We start from the raw sequence: 15,325 nt of genomic DNA, 5'->3' as shown, positions 1-15,325 counted from the left end.
TACAATATGGAACATAATCAGAGTTAAAATAACAGGACAATGCCCAAAGATGATCAGTGGGGATTAATTTAAAATGTTGTTGAGAATAGGCTTGGGCAAATAAAAAGGTCTTAACAGGAGCACTTGTAATTAGCAGTCTCCATATCGATACACAAAGCCATTTGTTTGGGATAGATAGTTATCCTCATCCTGTTGGGTAGGATGGAACTTTGCTCTCACCTACAATATTTTTTCCAACTTATTCTGCATGTGGTTATTTTACATGCTTGCGAGATTTGGCTTTGGAGAGCACTGGCTTTGGTCTTGCTGCGTACACACCTCCTGGCTCATAAAGCAAGCATTTATTTATTTTTAAGTGTCTTGGTGACCAGGCAATAAAGTTTCCATAAAATGGAGAACATTATACAACGCAGGTGGGAAAATATTAACAATGGAATCCATGGAGGGAAGTCCAAGGATTATGATTTCTAGGATTATGATTTATGTATGAGTGTAAATGTTCAATGTAAAACTAAATTTAAATTTGTTTAAAAAATATGTGGCCCCTCCTGTCACTGAGCACATGCGCACAGTGTTAGGATTCCTGCTCCGTGTTTGCAGTCAAGGGATTGTTGTCTATCACATGATGGTGTATGTTTTTATTCCAGAGTGTGGGAAGTGACGGAGACAGGATGTTTTGGTATTACTGTGTTTCGTGAAGTGGGGCTATTGTCTTTTGTTCTTTCTCTCTTTGCTGTCGGATGAGAAAGAGGAAGGAGCTAAAGCAGAATACTCCGAGTGTATTATATGTAAATAAAAGCAGATTAGCCAAAATGCTGTGCTATTGGTTCTGTTACGTAAACCACAAATACTCTGCAGGATTGTAAGTGTGTTGATGCTTCTTGGTATCAGTCGCTGTGATGTTTGGGCTGGAGAAAGCTTTTGAAGCTCCCGAACAATCGACCAGGAGGGAGGGAACATGCTAGTTGGGCATGTGTCTCTACCAGGGTTCTACACAAGAGTAGGACAATCGTAACACACAGTCCCAACCACGCAGTAACCCTCATGACGCACCTGTATCCCATAAGAGACCACGCATATCCTCTTGAAGTCCCGCTGTCCCCATTCATCCGGCCACCTCTGGGCCATCTCCTCCACCTTCTCAACCACCTGCCCGATCTCCGAGGCATTGCGCCAGGAGCTGAGGGCGGCATCCCACTCGGCGGAACCAGCAACATGGCAGAACATGAGTGGGTGGAACTCGGGGTGTGGAGGGATGTTCCCCATGGCGCGGATGGCGTCCCCTTTCCCAACGTAGAAGTGCCTGGAGACGAAATCAATGATGCTCGCTGTGGAGCGGTAGTTCTCATTGAAGATGATCCTGCTCTTCAAGGCCACCTCATGCTTCTCCTTCTGGTAGTATTGGAAGAGGCGGTTCAGAAGTGTGTGGTCGGCCGACTGCTCCCCCGCCTGCAGGCAGAAGAGCTTGGGGGTCGTCTGCATATGGTCCCCGGCGAGGATGATGCGGGTCTCGAACGTGGCCAGGGAGAGGGGGACCAGGGCCTCGCACTCCAGCATCTGGGCTGCCTCGTCTATCAGGATGTGGCTGAAATAGCCAGGGGGCAGCCCAAGCTCCCGGGAATACTGTGAGGTGGTGATGATGATCCTGTGCCGACCCAGCTCTTCCTTCGTGGGGAAGCGGAAGGAGTCTCGGTTCTGGGAGAAGCAGCAGTAGAGCTTTGTGGTGGCGTCTACCACACTGATTTTACGCTTGGTGAACATAGCCCTTAACGGGATGGCCTCGGGGTGCCCAGATGTCACATAATCATGGAAATACTCGCGGATGTACATATCGGCAGCACTGGAAAAAATAAGACGGGTTTACTGCAACAATTAAAAAACATAAACCTTGTAGCAAATCAGAAGCTGGAAAATATTGGGAGAGGAAAAGCAGGAGGAAAAAGCACCAGGGGAAAGGCAGCTGACAGATTCATTGTCTTTGGAAAACATTCCTGACCCCTGTCTCCCAAAACCAGGTGGGCGTTGAGGGTGATAGAACAGAAAGCTCAGAGGCAGAAAGCAGACACAGGGATGACGTATAATAGGAGAGACGGAGGGGTTGGGACTTTATTCAGAGCAACAGCCATTATTTAGGGAAGACTGCATTCTTTTACTGTTCTCTGTGAATTTTTATTTTTTTATAGGCTTTTTTAAATGTTGCAAGAGTTACAAAAAAAACTTGTTTACAAAGCAACACCACACCGTATGAAAGTTGTGTATAAAAACTACTTAACTAGTTATGATGTCAGTTTTGTGAAACATTAGTGCGACATTTTGGTGGGAGTGTAAAAGTTGTAGATGTTTTTAAATGTACAAAAATCCCTTTCAAGCTGTGTAGTGGCCCTCCTGAAATGGCAGCTGACTGACTGCGTAACACCAAGCCAACATTAAAACTGCCATTTTTATTTATTTTAAAATATTTTAAATTGAATTTCATTTTATGAAACTACAGAAACTACTGGGTCTTTTGGCTGTTGACTCACCGTATATTCCGGCGTATAAGACGACTTTTGAAACCAGGAAAATCTCTTCAAAAGTTGAAGGTCGTCTTATACGCTGGGTATAAGACCTGCGGTTGCCGCATACGGTGGGGGGAGCTCAAAAACGGCCACGGCCGCATCCCCACCATATGCGGCGACCGTGTAAGCAGCTGCCGCTTTCTTTCCATGCAGGAAGAGGGGAGGCGTGGGGCTTTCCTCCCTCCTCCCTGAATGGAAAGAAAGCGGCAGCCGCTTACTCTCTCTCTCTCCCCCCCCCCACTCGCCTCAGTGCGTGGAAGAGATACAGAAATATACGGTACTAACCAAAACCTTTGGGAAAACCTCCATGACAGTTGACAATGTTTCTCATTGTTGACATTTTATTCCATTTAAATCTTTGGACTGGAGAGAAGATTTTTGTAGTGTGCGTTGGAAGTTTGGGATATACTATTTATGGCGAGTATATCCCAAACTCTATATTTTGACTGGGAAAGTAGGGGGTCGTCTTATACGCCCAGTCGCCTTATACGCCGGCATATACGGTATATAGTTCTCTGTGAATTATTGAACGAATTGCTTGGTAATAACTTTTATCATTTCTCTGATTCTGGGCTGCCATCATGGGAGGGATCTGATTCCCCGAAGCCTGACATCACCTCTCCTGCGGTTTCCAGCCCCTGGCATTCAGAAGCAGAGCCCTCTCCTCTCCAAGGACCCAACTTACCTGTTGGTGTGGGTGCAGATCAGGACACGGGTCTTTGGCTGTTTGATGATCTCCAAGGTGGCCATGGCCAAGGTGTAGGTCTTCCCGGTCCCAAACGGCCCATAGATCAAGAGAGGCGGCACTTGCCGGACCCCAGCCGCCTGCCCAGTGATGAAGGAGATGGCTTGGCTCTGCTTCTTGTTGGCCCTCTGCAGGTGAACCTGCCCGAGGGGTCGCGGGACGGAGCAGGCCGCAATGTCAGGGAAGACGAGCTTCTCGTCCTGTAGCTGGTCCACGGCCCAGTGCCACTGTCGGAACGGGAGCTGATCGATCTGAAATTGGACCTCCACCTTGAGGGACATCTCTGCTTGGAGACCCAGCTCGACGCAGCAGCGCTTGGGCAGGAGAAGCCAGATGCTCTTCTCGGCCTTTGTCTCAAGGAAGACCTCAAAAACGCGGTTGTTGGCCGGAGGGTCTGGGGCCAGGAAGGCAGTTTCGACGGAGCGGTAGAGCAGGTAGCCTTCATCGGAGTCTGGGGTCAGGGAGTAAGGGGTGGGGAGGTGGGCATATAGCTCTCCTGGGGGTGCACACTTCATCCCCATGAAAAGGGTCTCCATCATCTGATGAATGGATATGGTGACTTGGAAGTTGAGCCTGTATATCAGAACAAGGGGGAATCAAAGAGTAGGGGAAAGTTCAAAAGAAAACACTTGTTGTTGTTGTTGTTGATGATGATGATGATGCCCATCTGACTGGGTTACCCCAGCCACTTCTGGGTGGCTTCCAACAAATTAAAGCACAGTAAATCTTCTAAGATCTTTGTAGTGTGGCAGCACCTACACTTTGAAACTCCCTGCCTATTGATGCATACCTGCCTAGTCCTTCGGAGAAATAAGCAGACCGGAAGTCGCACTGCAGCCATTTTGTAACTGGGCAGAGCAGCATCAAAAGTCGTTTCTGAGCATGCTCCGCCCAGTTCCAAAATGGCCGCCGCGCCAGAATAAACCGGGGGGAAACAAAAAAAACCCGATTTTTCAGCTAAGAACAGCTGGAAAACGGGGATTTCCTGGGGAATACGGGAGACTTGGAAGCTATGTATTGATGTCAGGCAGATGCATTCACTGTACTCTTTCCGGCACTGGCTAAAACATTTTTGTTTAGACAAGCCTACCCAGGTGTTTAGAAGCCGAGGTCCAGCTCTGAGGGCCTTCTGGCGGTTCCCTCACTGTGAGAAGTGAGGTTGCAGGGAACCAGGCAGAGTGCCTTCTCAGTAGTGGCGCCTGCCCTGTGGAACACCCTCCCATCAGATGTCAAGAAAATAAAAAAACTTCCTGACTTTTAGAAGACATCTGAAGGCAGCCCTGTATTGTGTTTTTAATACAGTGGCTGGGTATCATATAAATCATAAAATAAGAATAAGAATTATCATTTAAATCTGTTTTTAAGTCTATTGTTAACTTTTCAAAAGTTTCTTTTGCAATCAAGTGGTATGACTTATGAAAAAGCTAAATAATAAATTAAGACACCACCACCCAGCCTTTGGCAATTTAGAAACTCGCTAGGCCAGCCATCTACAACCTGGTGCCCCCCACACCCGGGTTGGGGGTGGAAGAGGAAGGATTTGGACTACAGCTCCTATCAGCCCCTGCCGGGATGACCAGTGGTTGAGGTGATGGGATTTGTAGTCCAACAACTTCTGGAAGGCACCAGAGTTTGGGACGCCTGCTGTCAGCCCTACGCTGGGAGTTGTAGTACGAAACAACTAGAGGGAATCAGGTGGGGAAAGGATATTACAGAGCCTGGCCACCTCTGCAAAAGGTTGGGATGTGCAGCATAATTCATCCCCCCCCCCCGACTGTAGCTTGGAGGGCAGTGCATCTCCGTAAAAGCAGACGACTCCTGATGTAGACTAGAAACTCCTGCCAACAGAGACACACCTCCTCGCATTGGCCAGAACAGGGGTAGGCAACCTAAGTTCCATGGGCCAGAAGCGGCCCACGGAGGCCATTTAACTGGCCCATGAGCCCCCCCACTAACTGAGCCGCCCGATCGGGGAGTCCCCACACTCTGCGCTAAATCGTCACAACGTGATGCAGGGACTCTCTTCCGCGGCTCCAGAAATCGCTTCTGCGCATGCCCAGACGCCAGAAATCGCTTATTGACTTATTGTTTATCTATTTTTGCCCCCCTAAGAAAAGCTCAGCAATTTTGACCTCCCTCCCCAAATAAAGGTCTACAATCTCTACCTCCCCACCCAAAAAAAACACTCAACAACTTTGACCTGCCCCCTCCCCCCAAAAATGGGTAGATCACTGCCACTTTTTTATTCTGTGAGTAGATCACAATCTCTTGGGAGTCGGACGTCCCTGTATTACATTATCTCCTAGAGACAACAACCCTGCATTATTATCCCCATAATGCAGAAGGGAAAGCTGAGGCTAAGAGTAAGCAGCATGTCTCAGGCCACCTTGGCCTCACTCACTTGGCGATCAGCGCTTCCTGCGCCTCTTCCTCCCTGAACAGGAAGTTGTGCATCTGCTCACGGTAGTTCAGGCGGGCGATGGGCTTGCCCTGAGCGCCACGCTGAAAGTCCAGGGAGATCGACGGGGCCTTGTACTTGGCCAGCAGCTCCAGCTCCTGCCCGGTGCGCTCTACGCCGGGCACCACCATCCGGTTGCCGCTGTGCCACCGCTCAAAGTCCACGAAGCGGCTGCTCTGCCCTGTGGAAGATGGGTCCACTTGCCAGGGGGGCTCCTTCTGCCCCACCCGGGCCTGCAGCTTTCGGAGCAGGACCGGGCGTGCACCAAAGTCGAACACCAGCCACTGCTCGTAGACGCCAAAGGTCTGGCACTCCAGACACACCTCCACCTCCGTCGCCGGCGGAGACGCCCGTACGACCTTGAATCTTTCTCCCGAGGCGTAGGTGAGACCTCGCTTGAGCCCGCTCCCTGCCAGGTAGAAGGCAGCGCCAGGAACGCGCTTCAGCAGCGCCACATGCACCAGCGGCTTCTGAAATTGGAAGGCGGCCATGTTATCTCACGTTACGTATCGCAGAATCGACTTGGGATGGGGTCCCCTGAAGGTCATCTAGCCCAAACCCCATCAATGCAGAAACACAGCATGGAGGAGATCCTTCTGCGAGCGAAAGCATTTCTGCTTGCCCAACAGAAACATCTCCCCTTGCTGGAATCCTTGCACTGACTGCTACACGCAGAATGGGGTGGCTTACCAATAATAATAATAATAATAATAATAATAATAATTTATTACTTATACGCCACCCATCTGGCCAGGCCTCCCCAGCCACTCTGGGCAGCTCCCAAAAGAACACTAAAAAAACGATAAAACATCAAACATTAAAACAGGGCTGCCTTCAGATGTCTTCTAAAATTCTGATAGTTGTTTGTTTCCTTGACATCTGATGGGAGGGCATTCTACAGGGCGAGCTCCACTACCAAGAAGGCCCTCTGCCTGGTTTCCTGTAACCTCACTTCTCGCAGTGAGAGAACCACCAGAAGGCCCACGGAGCTGGACCTCAGTGTCCGGGCCGAACAATGAGGGTGGAGACTCTCCTTCAGGTATACTGGACCGAGGCCATTTAGGGCTTTCAAGGTCAGCACCAACACTTTGAATTGTGCTCAGAAACGTACTGGGAGCCAATGTTGGTCTCTTAGGACTGGTGTAATATGGTCTCGACGTAGAGCGCATTGCAGTAGTCCAAGCGGGAGATAACCAGAACATGCAGCACTCTGACACTAACTCCCACCTACTGAATGGGATGGTTTAATCCAGCCCTATCTTCCTAAAGTAAGGATATGAGACCCCCTCCTTCAACATCTCTAGGATTTATTTTGCCTTCTCAAGCTTACCTTGGAATGAACAGTGAAAACCCATTGATAGCGCATCTTCTTGTCCTCCGACTGCACACGCAGAGGTTGCGGACAGGTGACCTTCACGCCGTCAACATCCTCGGAAATCTGGTGAGAGAGGCAACCAGATGAACCAAGCGGCCAGTAGCCAATGGCCTGGCCAGGGGAGATGGGATCCTTCCCCCTTTTCGTCAGCATTCAGAAAAAAGATCCCTCTGAGACTACTTATAGAAATTTATTAAAACAAGAGGGAGGAGAGTATGAATTAAAAGAATTTAAGGAATTATCAGGGAAATAAACAACATGGTTACAATATCATCATTTGAATGAGGTATTTAAGAAAGACAGAATATGAGGGTTTGGGGAACAAATATCTCAACTAGAGAGAGAATTGTTGGAATGTAAGCTGTCTAAAATGTATAAAATATTATTGGAATGGGAGACAAAGGACGAGCAAGGAAAATTCTCAGTGATACATCGGGTGATAGATATTGGCCATATAATAGACAGGGAAGCATGGGAGCGATTGTGTAATATGGTTGTAAAATTTACAGCATGTTATGGTCTAAGAGAAAATGATATACCGTTGGTATCTAACACCAAGTAAACTGGCAAAAAATGTATAAATCTAAAATTAAATCAAATCAGTGTTGGAAATGTAAAGAGAAAGAAGGTTCTTTTTATCATGTGGTGGTCTTGTAGTAAGGTTAAAGCTTACTGGGAAATGATATATAATGAATTGAAAAGGATGTTTAAAATAACTTTTGTAAAACAAAAACAAAAACCCAGAAACTTTCCTTTTGGGAATTATACCTAAATTGTAAAGAATGTTTTTCATGTATTTGACTCCAGGGGCAAGAATGTTACTTGCTCAAAAATGGAAAGAAGCAGAAGTCCCAGCAAAGGAAGAATGGATACAAAAACTTATGGAATATGCAGAAAGGGCGAAACTTACTGGAAAAATAAGAAATCAAGATAACAAACTTTTTATAAAAGAATGGAAAGGGTTTGTTAAATATTTACAGATAAATTGCAAAACAGATAAAAACATTGGCAGTATACAGATTAAAAAAATATTGTAGTAACCTGCAGTTTCATAAGAGTATATATTTAAAGTAGATAAATAAATGAGCAAATTAAATGAATTTGGATATGCAAAAGGTATTAAAAAATAAATTTAAGGAACCGCCAAAAGAGGGGGAAGGGAGTCAAGTTTTGAAAAGTTAAAATGATAAAATGATTGTAAAATTAATGAAAAGTATAAACCTGTAAAGTATAAATATTTTTTTGCCTTCTCTGAAATTTTGAATGTGTTTTATCTGTTGGGTTCTCTAAAACCCATTGGCCCCTAAGTGATTTAAAAAGTACAATCTAATATATCCAGATATTTAGAATGCTGCTGCGTTTTTAGTTTATTGCTGGTTTTAAATTTGTGAGTGTTTTGAAGGTTTTCACTAATAATCTTACTGCTTTACCCTGTTGTGTAATCTGCTGTGAGTTTTTCCAAAATCAAACGGTGCATATGTAATAAAATAAGCAAACATTAAAAACAAATCGGCATTCACATTTTATGTGTAAATAACAATAAAAATATTTATTTATAAATAAAATCGGCAATTTTGAAACATAACGATGCATGCTAAAATTACTTGTTCAATCTGCATGTTAGCATGACAGGCCCATAATGTGTCTGCAGGATTGGGCAAGCTGCTATGGACTTTGCCTGGGAAAGCAGCATATAAGCATTTAAATATAACTAGCACAGTGAAATAAAAAGCATCTGGCCCACCCACCACCCACCCCCCCAGCCTGCTGCCTCCCTTCTTGCCCAGCCACTTACGATTAAGACTTCGTTGTGGCTTTCCTGGTATTCAGCAAGAAGCCGGTCCTGATATGAAAGGAGGCCATACTGCTTGGCGGTACGCTTGTTCTTCTCAGAGTCCTTCGCCCGCTGGATCCACTCTTCCAGCTCCTGGGCGGAATGGGCATAGATGCAGTCCTCCCCATATTCACAGACATCAACTCTGCAGGGAGACACCAACCCAGAGGCAGCCGTTTAATAATAATAATAATAATAATAATAATAATAATAATAATAATAATAATAATATACTCCGCCCATCTGGCTGGGTTTCCCCAGCCACTCTGGGCAGCTTCCAACAAAATATTAAAATACAATAGACCAGGCATTCCCAAACTTCGCCCCTCCAGATGTTTTGGACTACAATTCCCATCTTCCCTGGCCGCTGGTCCTTTTAGCTAGGGATCATGGGAATTGTAGGCCAAAACATCTGGAGGGCTGCAGTTTGCGGGTGCCTGCAATAGACTGTCAAACATTAAAAGCTTCCCTAAACAGGGCTGCCTTCAGATGTCTTCTAAAAGTCTGGTAGTTGTTTTTCTCTTTGACAACTGGTGGGAGGGAGTTCCACAGGGCGGGCGCCACTACCGAGAAGGCCTTCTGTCTGGTTCCCTGTAACTTGGCTTCTGGACCTTTATTCCTTTATATGGGATAAGGGAATAAAGACAGGCGCTTTTGGCAAAGTCACGTCCCTTTAATTTGCATAGCCACGCCCAGGGGCGCCGAAGAATCATAGGTGGCTGGGTCACCTTTTGAGTGATGCAAAGGTGGAATGGGAACTGATCTGCAAACTGTTCTGGGTAATCTGAGTTAAACCCATCGTTCAGCCCAGACACTGAGGTCCAACTCCAAGGGCCTTCTGGCGGTTCCCTCCCTGTGAGAAGTTAGGTTACAGGGAACCAGCCCTCCCTGTGGAACGCCCTCCCACCAGATGTCAAGGAAATAAACAACTCTCCGACTTTTAGAAGACATCTGAAGGCAGCCCTGTTTAGGAAAGTTTTTAATGTTTGAAGTTTTATTCTGTTTTTAATGTTCTGTTGAAAGCTGCCCAGAGTGGCTGGGGAAACCCAGCCAGATGGGCGAAGTATTATTATTATTATTATTATTATTATTATTATTATTATTATTAATTTGCACTCTGCCTTTTTCCCTGACAGAGTATCAAGGTGGTTTACAGTTTAAGTAAGAACTGCTAGAAACAAAAAAAAATTCCATCATTAATAAACAATTAAATATGTATGTATGCTGAGATTCCTGTATTAGATAAGGACCCTTGGGGTCCTTTCCAACTCAACAATTCTATGATTCTACGTATGTCATACATGTAAGTGCAATAAAGCCCGTCATTTTATTAAAAGCAAGCGGTCCCCCCAAGCCACTTAGAACAAGAATACCACCACCTGCCATCAGAAGGACAAGGAGGGAGCCAGTCTGGTTTCTCAGGGTGGGGGGAGTTCCAAAGTTTGGGAGCAGCCACTGAGAAGGCCCTTCCTCTGTCTCCACCAAACATGCCTGTGATGGTGGGGGGACTGAGAGAATGCCCCCCCCGCCCCTTTAACATGTCAGGGCCTGGGCAACTTGGACCTAAGTCATGCATCCCCAAACTTCAGCCCTCCAGATGTTTTGGACTACAATTCCCATCTTCCCTGACCACTGGTCCTGTTAGCTAGGGATCATGGGAGTTGTAGGCCAAAACATCTGGAGGGCTGCAGTTTGGGGATGCCTGACCTAAGCCTTTTGGGGCTTTATAGGTCCTAACCGGCATTTTGAATGGTGCCTGGAAACAGACCAACAGCCAGTGGAGTGGTTGCAAAGAGTTTCACCTGCTCCCTATAACCAGCCCTGAGCCAGCTCCAGTTTCTGAACATTTTGCAAAGGCAGCCCCACTTGGAGCATATTGCAGTAATCCATAGAATCATAGAGTTGGAAGAGATCACAAGGGCCATCCAGTCCAACCCCCTGCCAAGCAAGAAACACCATCAAAGCATTCTTGATATATGCCTGTCAAGCCTCTGCTTAAAGACCTCCAAAGAAGGAGACTCCACCACACTCCTTGGCAGCAAATTCCACTGTTGAACAGCTCTTACTGCCAAGAAGTTCTTCCTAATGTTTAGGTGGAATCTTCTTTCTTGTAGTTTGAATCCATTGCTCCGTGTCCACTTCTCTGGAGCAGCAGAAAACAACCTTTCTCCCTCTATATGACATCCTTTTATATACAGTGGTGCCTTGCTAGACGAATTTAATTCGTTCCACGGGTCTTTTCTTATAACGAAAAATTTGTCTAGCGAATCCCATAGGAATGCATTGATTTTGTTAGGATTTTTTTTGCCCATAGGAACGCATTATTTGAATTTCAATGCATTCCTATGGGAAACCGTGATTCGCTAGACGAATTTTTCGTAAAACGAATTCGTCTAGCGAGGCAACCTCCACTAGAAAAAACCTTTCGTTAAGCGGAAATTTCATTAAGCAGGGCATTCGTTAAGCGAGGCACCACTGTATTTGAACATGGCTATTATATCACCCCTTAGCCTTACATCCAATCGGGATGTAACTTTTAACTGTGCAAATGCACTCCTGGCCGCCAGAGAGACCCGGGCCCAGGAAAGAATAAAACTGCAGCGCTTACCTTTTGCAAAGGGCGAAGGCTGTCCGTCCGTAGGGAGGAGCACGGTGAGCCCACTCGGTCACGGGGTCCGTGGCAATCAGCTGCGTGTGCTCCACAGAGGAGCAGTGGTTCTCAAAGCACTCCTGGGAGTTGCAGGTCACCAGGCAGACCCTGCAGTAGAACTGCACGCTGGGCTGCAAGACCTCCCCGGCCGACTTGCTCTCCACCCCCGGCGGCTGGAGGAGGTCTCTGCGCACCAAGCCTCGGTTCGCCTCCGCCTCCCAGATAGCCTGCTCCACATCGCTGTGGGAGTAGTTGCACCGGTGAACAGTGTGCCGGCAAGGTTTCCCAGCGGAGACGAATTTGCAGTAGCTGAACTTCTTCATGCCTCCTGGGCAGGGGCGGACTTCCGTGTACTGCTCCTTCTTGCCGTCGGAGATCACGTGGACCAAAAGGGACCCCCAGTGCCCCTGGCAAGCCGGAGCCGAGTCCTTAACAGAGATCCTCTGTGGGATCTGGTAAAAACAGACCCTGCAGATCTCCTGGAAACGGCCCCCGAACTCGCTCCGGATTTCCTCCGAGATGCTGAGAGCCGGAGGTTTGGAAAGGCCGTTGGCAGAGCTGCCGACCTGTGCCTGCTGCACCAGCCTCTTCAGGGCCCGCCTTTCCATGTTGTTGGCGCGTTCGAACGTCCACACTAACACCTCCTCCCAGCTCCAAGCGAAGGTGCAGCGGTTGCGGTGCTTGGTGCAACCCAAGCCGGCAATGTAATACCTGCAGACGTCATAGTGTGTTGGGTTTGGGAAGCTCGGCCGCCTGTCTACCTTTCGCCACAGCTTCCCCCGTTTGCCTCTGCGCCTGCCCAGGAGAATCTCCATCATGCAGCGGTGAGCCACCTCCTTCAGCCTGTAGGTGCTCTCGTTCTCCTGCTGGGCACATTTTGAGCAGGCCAGGTGCAAGGTCAGTTTCTGCTGGAGACCGTCCAGCAGTGTCACAACCGCCCCGTTCAACAGGGGCATCTTTTGAAAAGGTCCTATGCGCTCAGTTGGCAGAGAACAATCAGTTCCGTGAGATGTCGATCCAGGCAGCTACGGATGCCCAGCAAAGGGTAGCTCCCGTCGCAGCTCTCAAAACTCCTAAGAAGAGAGGAGAATAAGGAATCTGCCTTGCAACGAGTCAGCCCTTCTTTTTAATAAGCAATTAGCGTTTTATTCGGCACTGTTTTTAAAAGTCCACAGAGTTTTAAGAAGCCCTAAACAGCCTCAGGGATAGAGCACCTCCGCCCCCATCATTCAGCCCAGACACTGAGGTCCAGCTCCGAGGGCCTTTTGGCAATTCCCTTACTGGGGAAGTGAAGCTACAGGGAACGAGGCAGAGGGCCTTCTCGGTAGTGGCGCCTGCCCTGCGGAACGCCCTCCCGTCAGATGTCAAGGAAATAAACAGTCAGATGGGTGGGGTATAAGTATGTTGTTATTGTTCATAGAATCATAGAACGGTAAAGTTGGAAGGAACCCAGTCCACCCCCCTGCAATTCAGGAATCTCAACAAAAGCACCCATGACAGATGGCCATCCACCCTCTGCTCAAAAGCCTCCAAGGAGAATCCACTCAAGGAAGTCCATTCCACTGTCAAACAGCTCTTACTGTCAGAAAGTTCTTCCTGATGTTTAGTCAGAATCTCTTTTGTTGTTACTTGAAGCCATTGGTCCGAGTCCTACCCTCCAGAGGAGGAGAAAGGAGGAGAACAGGCCACTGTGAGAACAGAAGGCCAGACAAGGTGGGCTCTCTTTGGTCTAATCCAGAAGTCAGGCCCTTATGCCCTTTAAAGTTTTGCAAGCAACTTTGATTTCCCTTGATAGCAAAGCAGGGTTAGCAGTTCTTTGAAATGTTTTAATGGAAGTACTGAGAAGTACTGAGAATGGCCAGCAGTGGATTGGAGGGGTAGAATTGGGTTTAACAAACCTTGCTTATGGACTACAAATGCATCCAGAGGCAACTACCGGTATATGCAATGGCACCTTTAAGGAGTGGGCAGCACACAATATGAGAGAGAGAGAGAAGGTACTGCGTCTTGCCAAGTACAATATCGGGATCATTGCTGTGACCGAAAATCCTCTCCCAAACCTTCCTTGCCCCCAAACCTGGCTGACTTCCATGGGCTTCTCAGAACCCTGCTCCACCAGGCATTGGTTTCTCTGCCAACTGCATTGCACCAGCTCATCAGAGCCATGTCCTGCTTGCAGAAAAACAGGAACCAGCTCTCCTAGCTTTCTTCCTCCCTATACATCGCCCTAAGCCAGCAATGCTGATTTGCTCCATTCTGCTAACAGACAAGTGTTAGAAGCTCAGATATATAAGCCAGGTGCCAAATGGCTCCTTAAACCAAGGTTACAGTCGCTGGAGGAGACTCTTGAGAGTCCCATGGACTGCTAGAAGATCAAACCTATCCATTCTTAAGGAAATCAGCCCTGAGTGCTCCCTGGAAGGACAGATCGTGAAGCTGAGGCTCCAATACTTTGGCCACCTCATGAGAAGAGAAGAATCCTTGGAAAAGACCCTGATGTTGGGAAAGATTGAGGGCACTAGGAGAAGGGGACGACAGAGGACAAGATGGTTGGACAGTGTTCTCGAAGCTACGAACATGAGTTTGACCAAACTGCGGGAGGCAGTGCAAGACAGGAGTGCCTGGCGTGCTCTGGTCCATGGGGTCACGAAGAGTCGGACACGACTAAACGACTAAACAACAACAACAACACAGTCGCCAAAACGGAATGTCTAGTGGCCATTTTGGGGCATGGTGGCTCTAAAAGTCTTATTTTTCAAAGGATGGACTGGCTGTGAATGATCAGTTAAAGATCTGGCTAGTTCAGATGACAACAGTGAGCTACCTTAAGAACTTTGAGAACTCAAAGAAGAAAAGGCATTTGATCCAGGGATAGTCCACATGTTTTCCAACCTCTTTTCCTTAATGGTGCCTGCTCCTGCTCTGGCTGAACAGAAAAGGCATTTTGGTACCTGAAATTCAACAGGATGGGGCCTTAGTGTAGGAAAACAGTCCAGATCTAAGGATCCCCAGATGGTGGAGGTGTTAGGCACCGTCCTGGCGCCAGCCATCTTCACTTGGTGGCAAGTGCTTGACAGCTAGCTGCAAAAAGGGCCTGGTACCTGGCTAATTTCAAATACTGTAACAGAGATATTTGCGCTGGAGGGACCAAGGACTTAATTTGGACTTTCTGCGTGCAAAACACATGGTTCTGCCCTCTCCCGATGTTTTGGACTACAACTCTCATGAGACCTTCCACTTCTCCAGCAAACCATGGGATGTAAGCCAAGAACAAGCCATGATCCCCAATTCAGACATAACGCTAAGCCATGTCAGGGAAAGCAAAATGTCACCTAGAGAAAGATCTGAGATATTTTCCTTGAAGGCTGCATTTGTTTTATTTGATGTTTCAATGTGTTGCAAACCACTTTGAGGTTTTCTCTTTAAAATCTAGAAACAACAACAACAACAACAACAACAGTATTAAACAACTTTATGGGGGGAATGGCACCTAAAAATTCTTGTTGTGGCGACTGTAACTTGGCTTAAGGTGCCACTTGGCAATTTGCTTATACAGTAATACCTAGCGTCCATTCTGGCGAACGTACGTGGCAAACCCAGAAGTACCGGAACAAGTGCTAAACCGTTCCGTGCACATGCGCAGACACAGCACTTTATCCTGCGTTTGTTTCGGCTAGTGGCCGGGGCTCCGGAACAGATCCCGGT

General features: G+C 47.4%; 1 protein-coding gene across 1 annotated transcript in view; it reads right to left on the bottom strand.

Annotated features, from left to right (window-relative positions):
• The window catches only part of HELZ2 (helicase with zinc finger 2), a 45,722-nt gene that overhangs the window by 21,196 nt on the left and 9,201 nt on the right, over positions 1-15,325 (bottom strand). The window contains exons 2-7 of the mRNA XM_035122776.3: positions 11,579-12,693; positions 8,932-9,115; positions 7,092-7,199; positions 5,705-6,231; positions 3,244-3,876; positions 1,054-1,840 (exon numbers count right to left, since the gene is read on the bottom strand). Of these exons, the coding sequence (XP_034978667.3) occupies positions 1,054-1,840; positions 3,244-3,876; positions 5,705-6,231; positions 7,092-7,199; positions 8,932-9,115; positions 11,579-12,576 (3,237 nt within the window). The 5' untranslated portion in view covers positions 12,577-12,693. The remainder of the gene's footprint in view (positions 1-1,053; positions 1,841-3,243; positions 3,877-5,704; positions 6,232-7,091; positions 7,200-8,931; positions 9,116-11,578; positions 12,694-15,325) is intronic.

Source organism: Zootoca vivipara, chromosome 7 (assembly GCF_965207765.1).
Source record: "Zootoca vivipara chromosome 7, rZooViv2.hap1.1, whole genome shotgun sequence".
In the NCBI taxonomy this organism is placed as follows: Eukaryota; Metazoa; Chordata; class Lepidosauria; order Squamata; family Lacertidae; genus Zootoca; species Zootoca vivipara.
The sequence above is the reverse complement of the archived record's forward strand: the minus strand, read 5'-3'. Positions and strand labels throughout refer to the sequence as shown.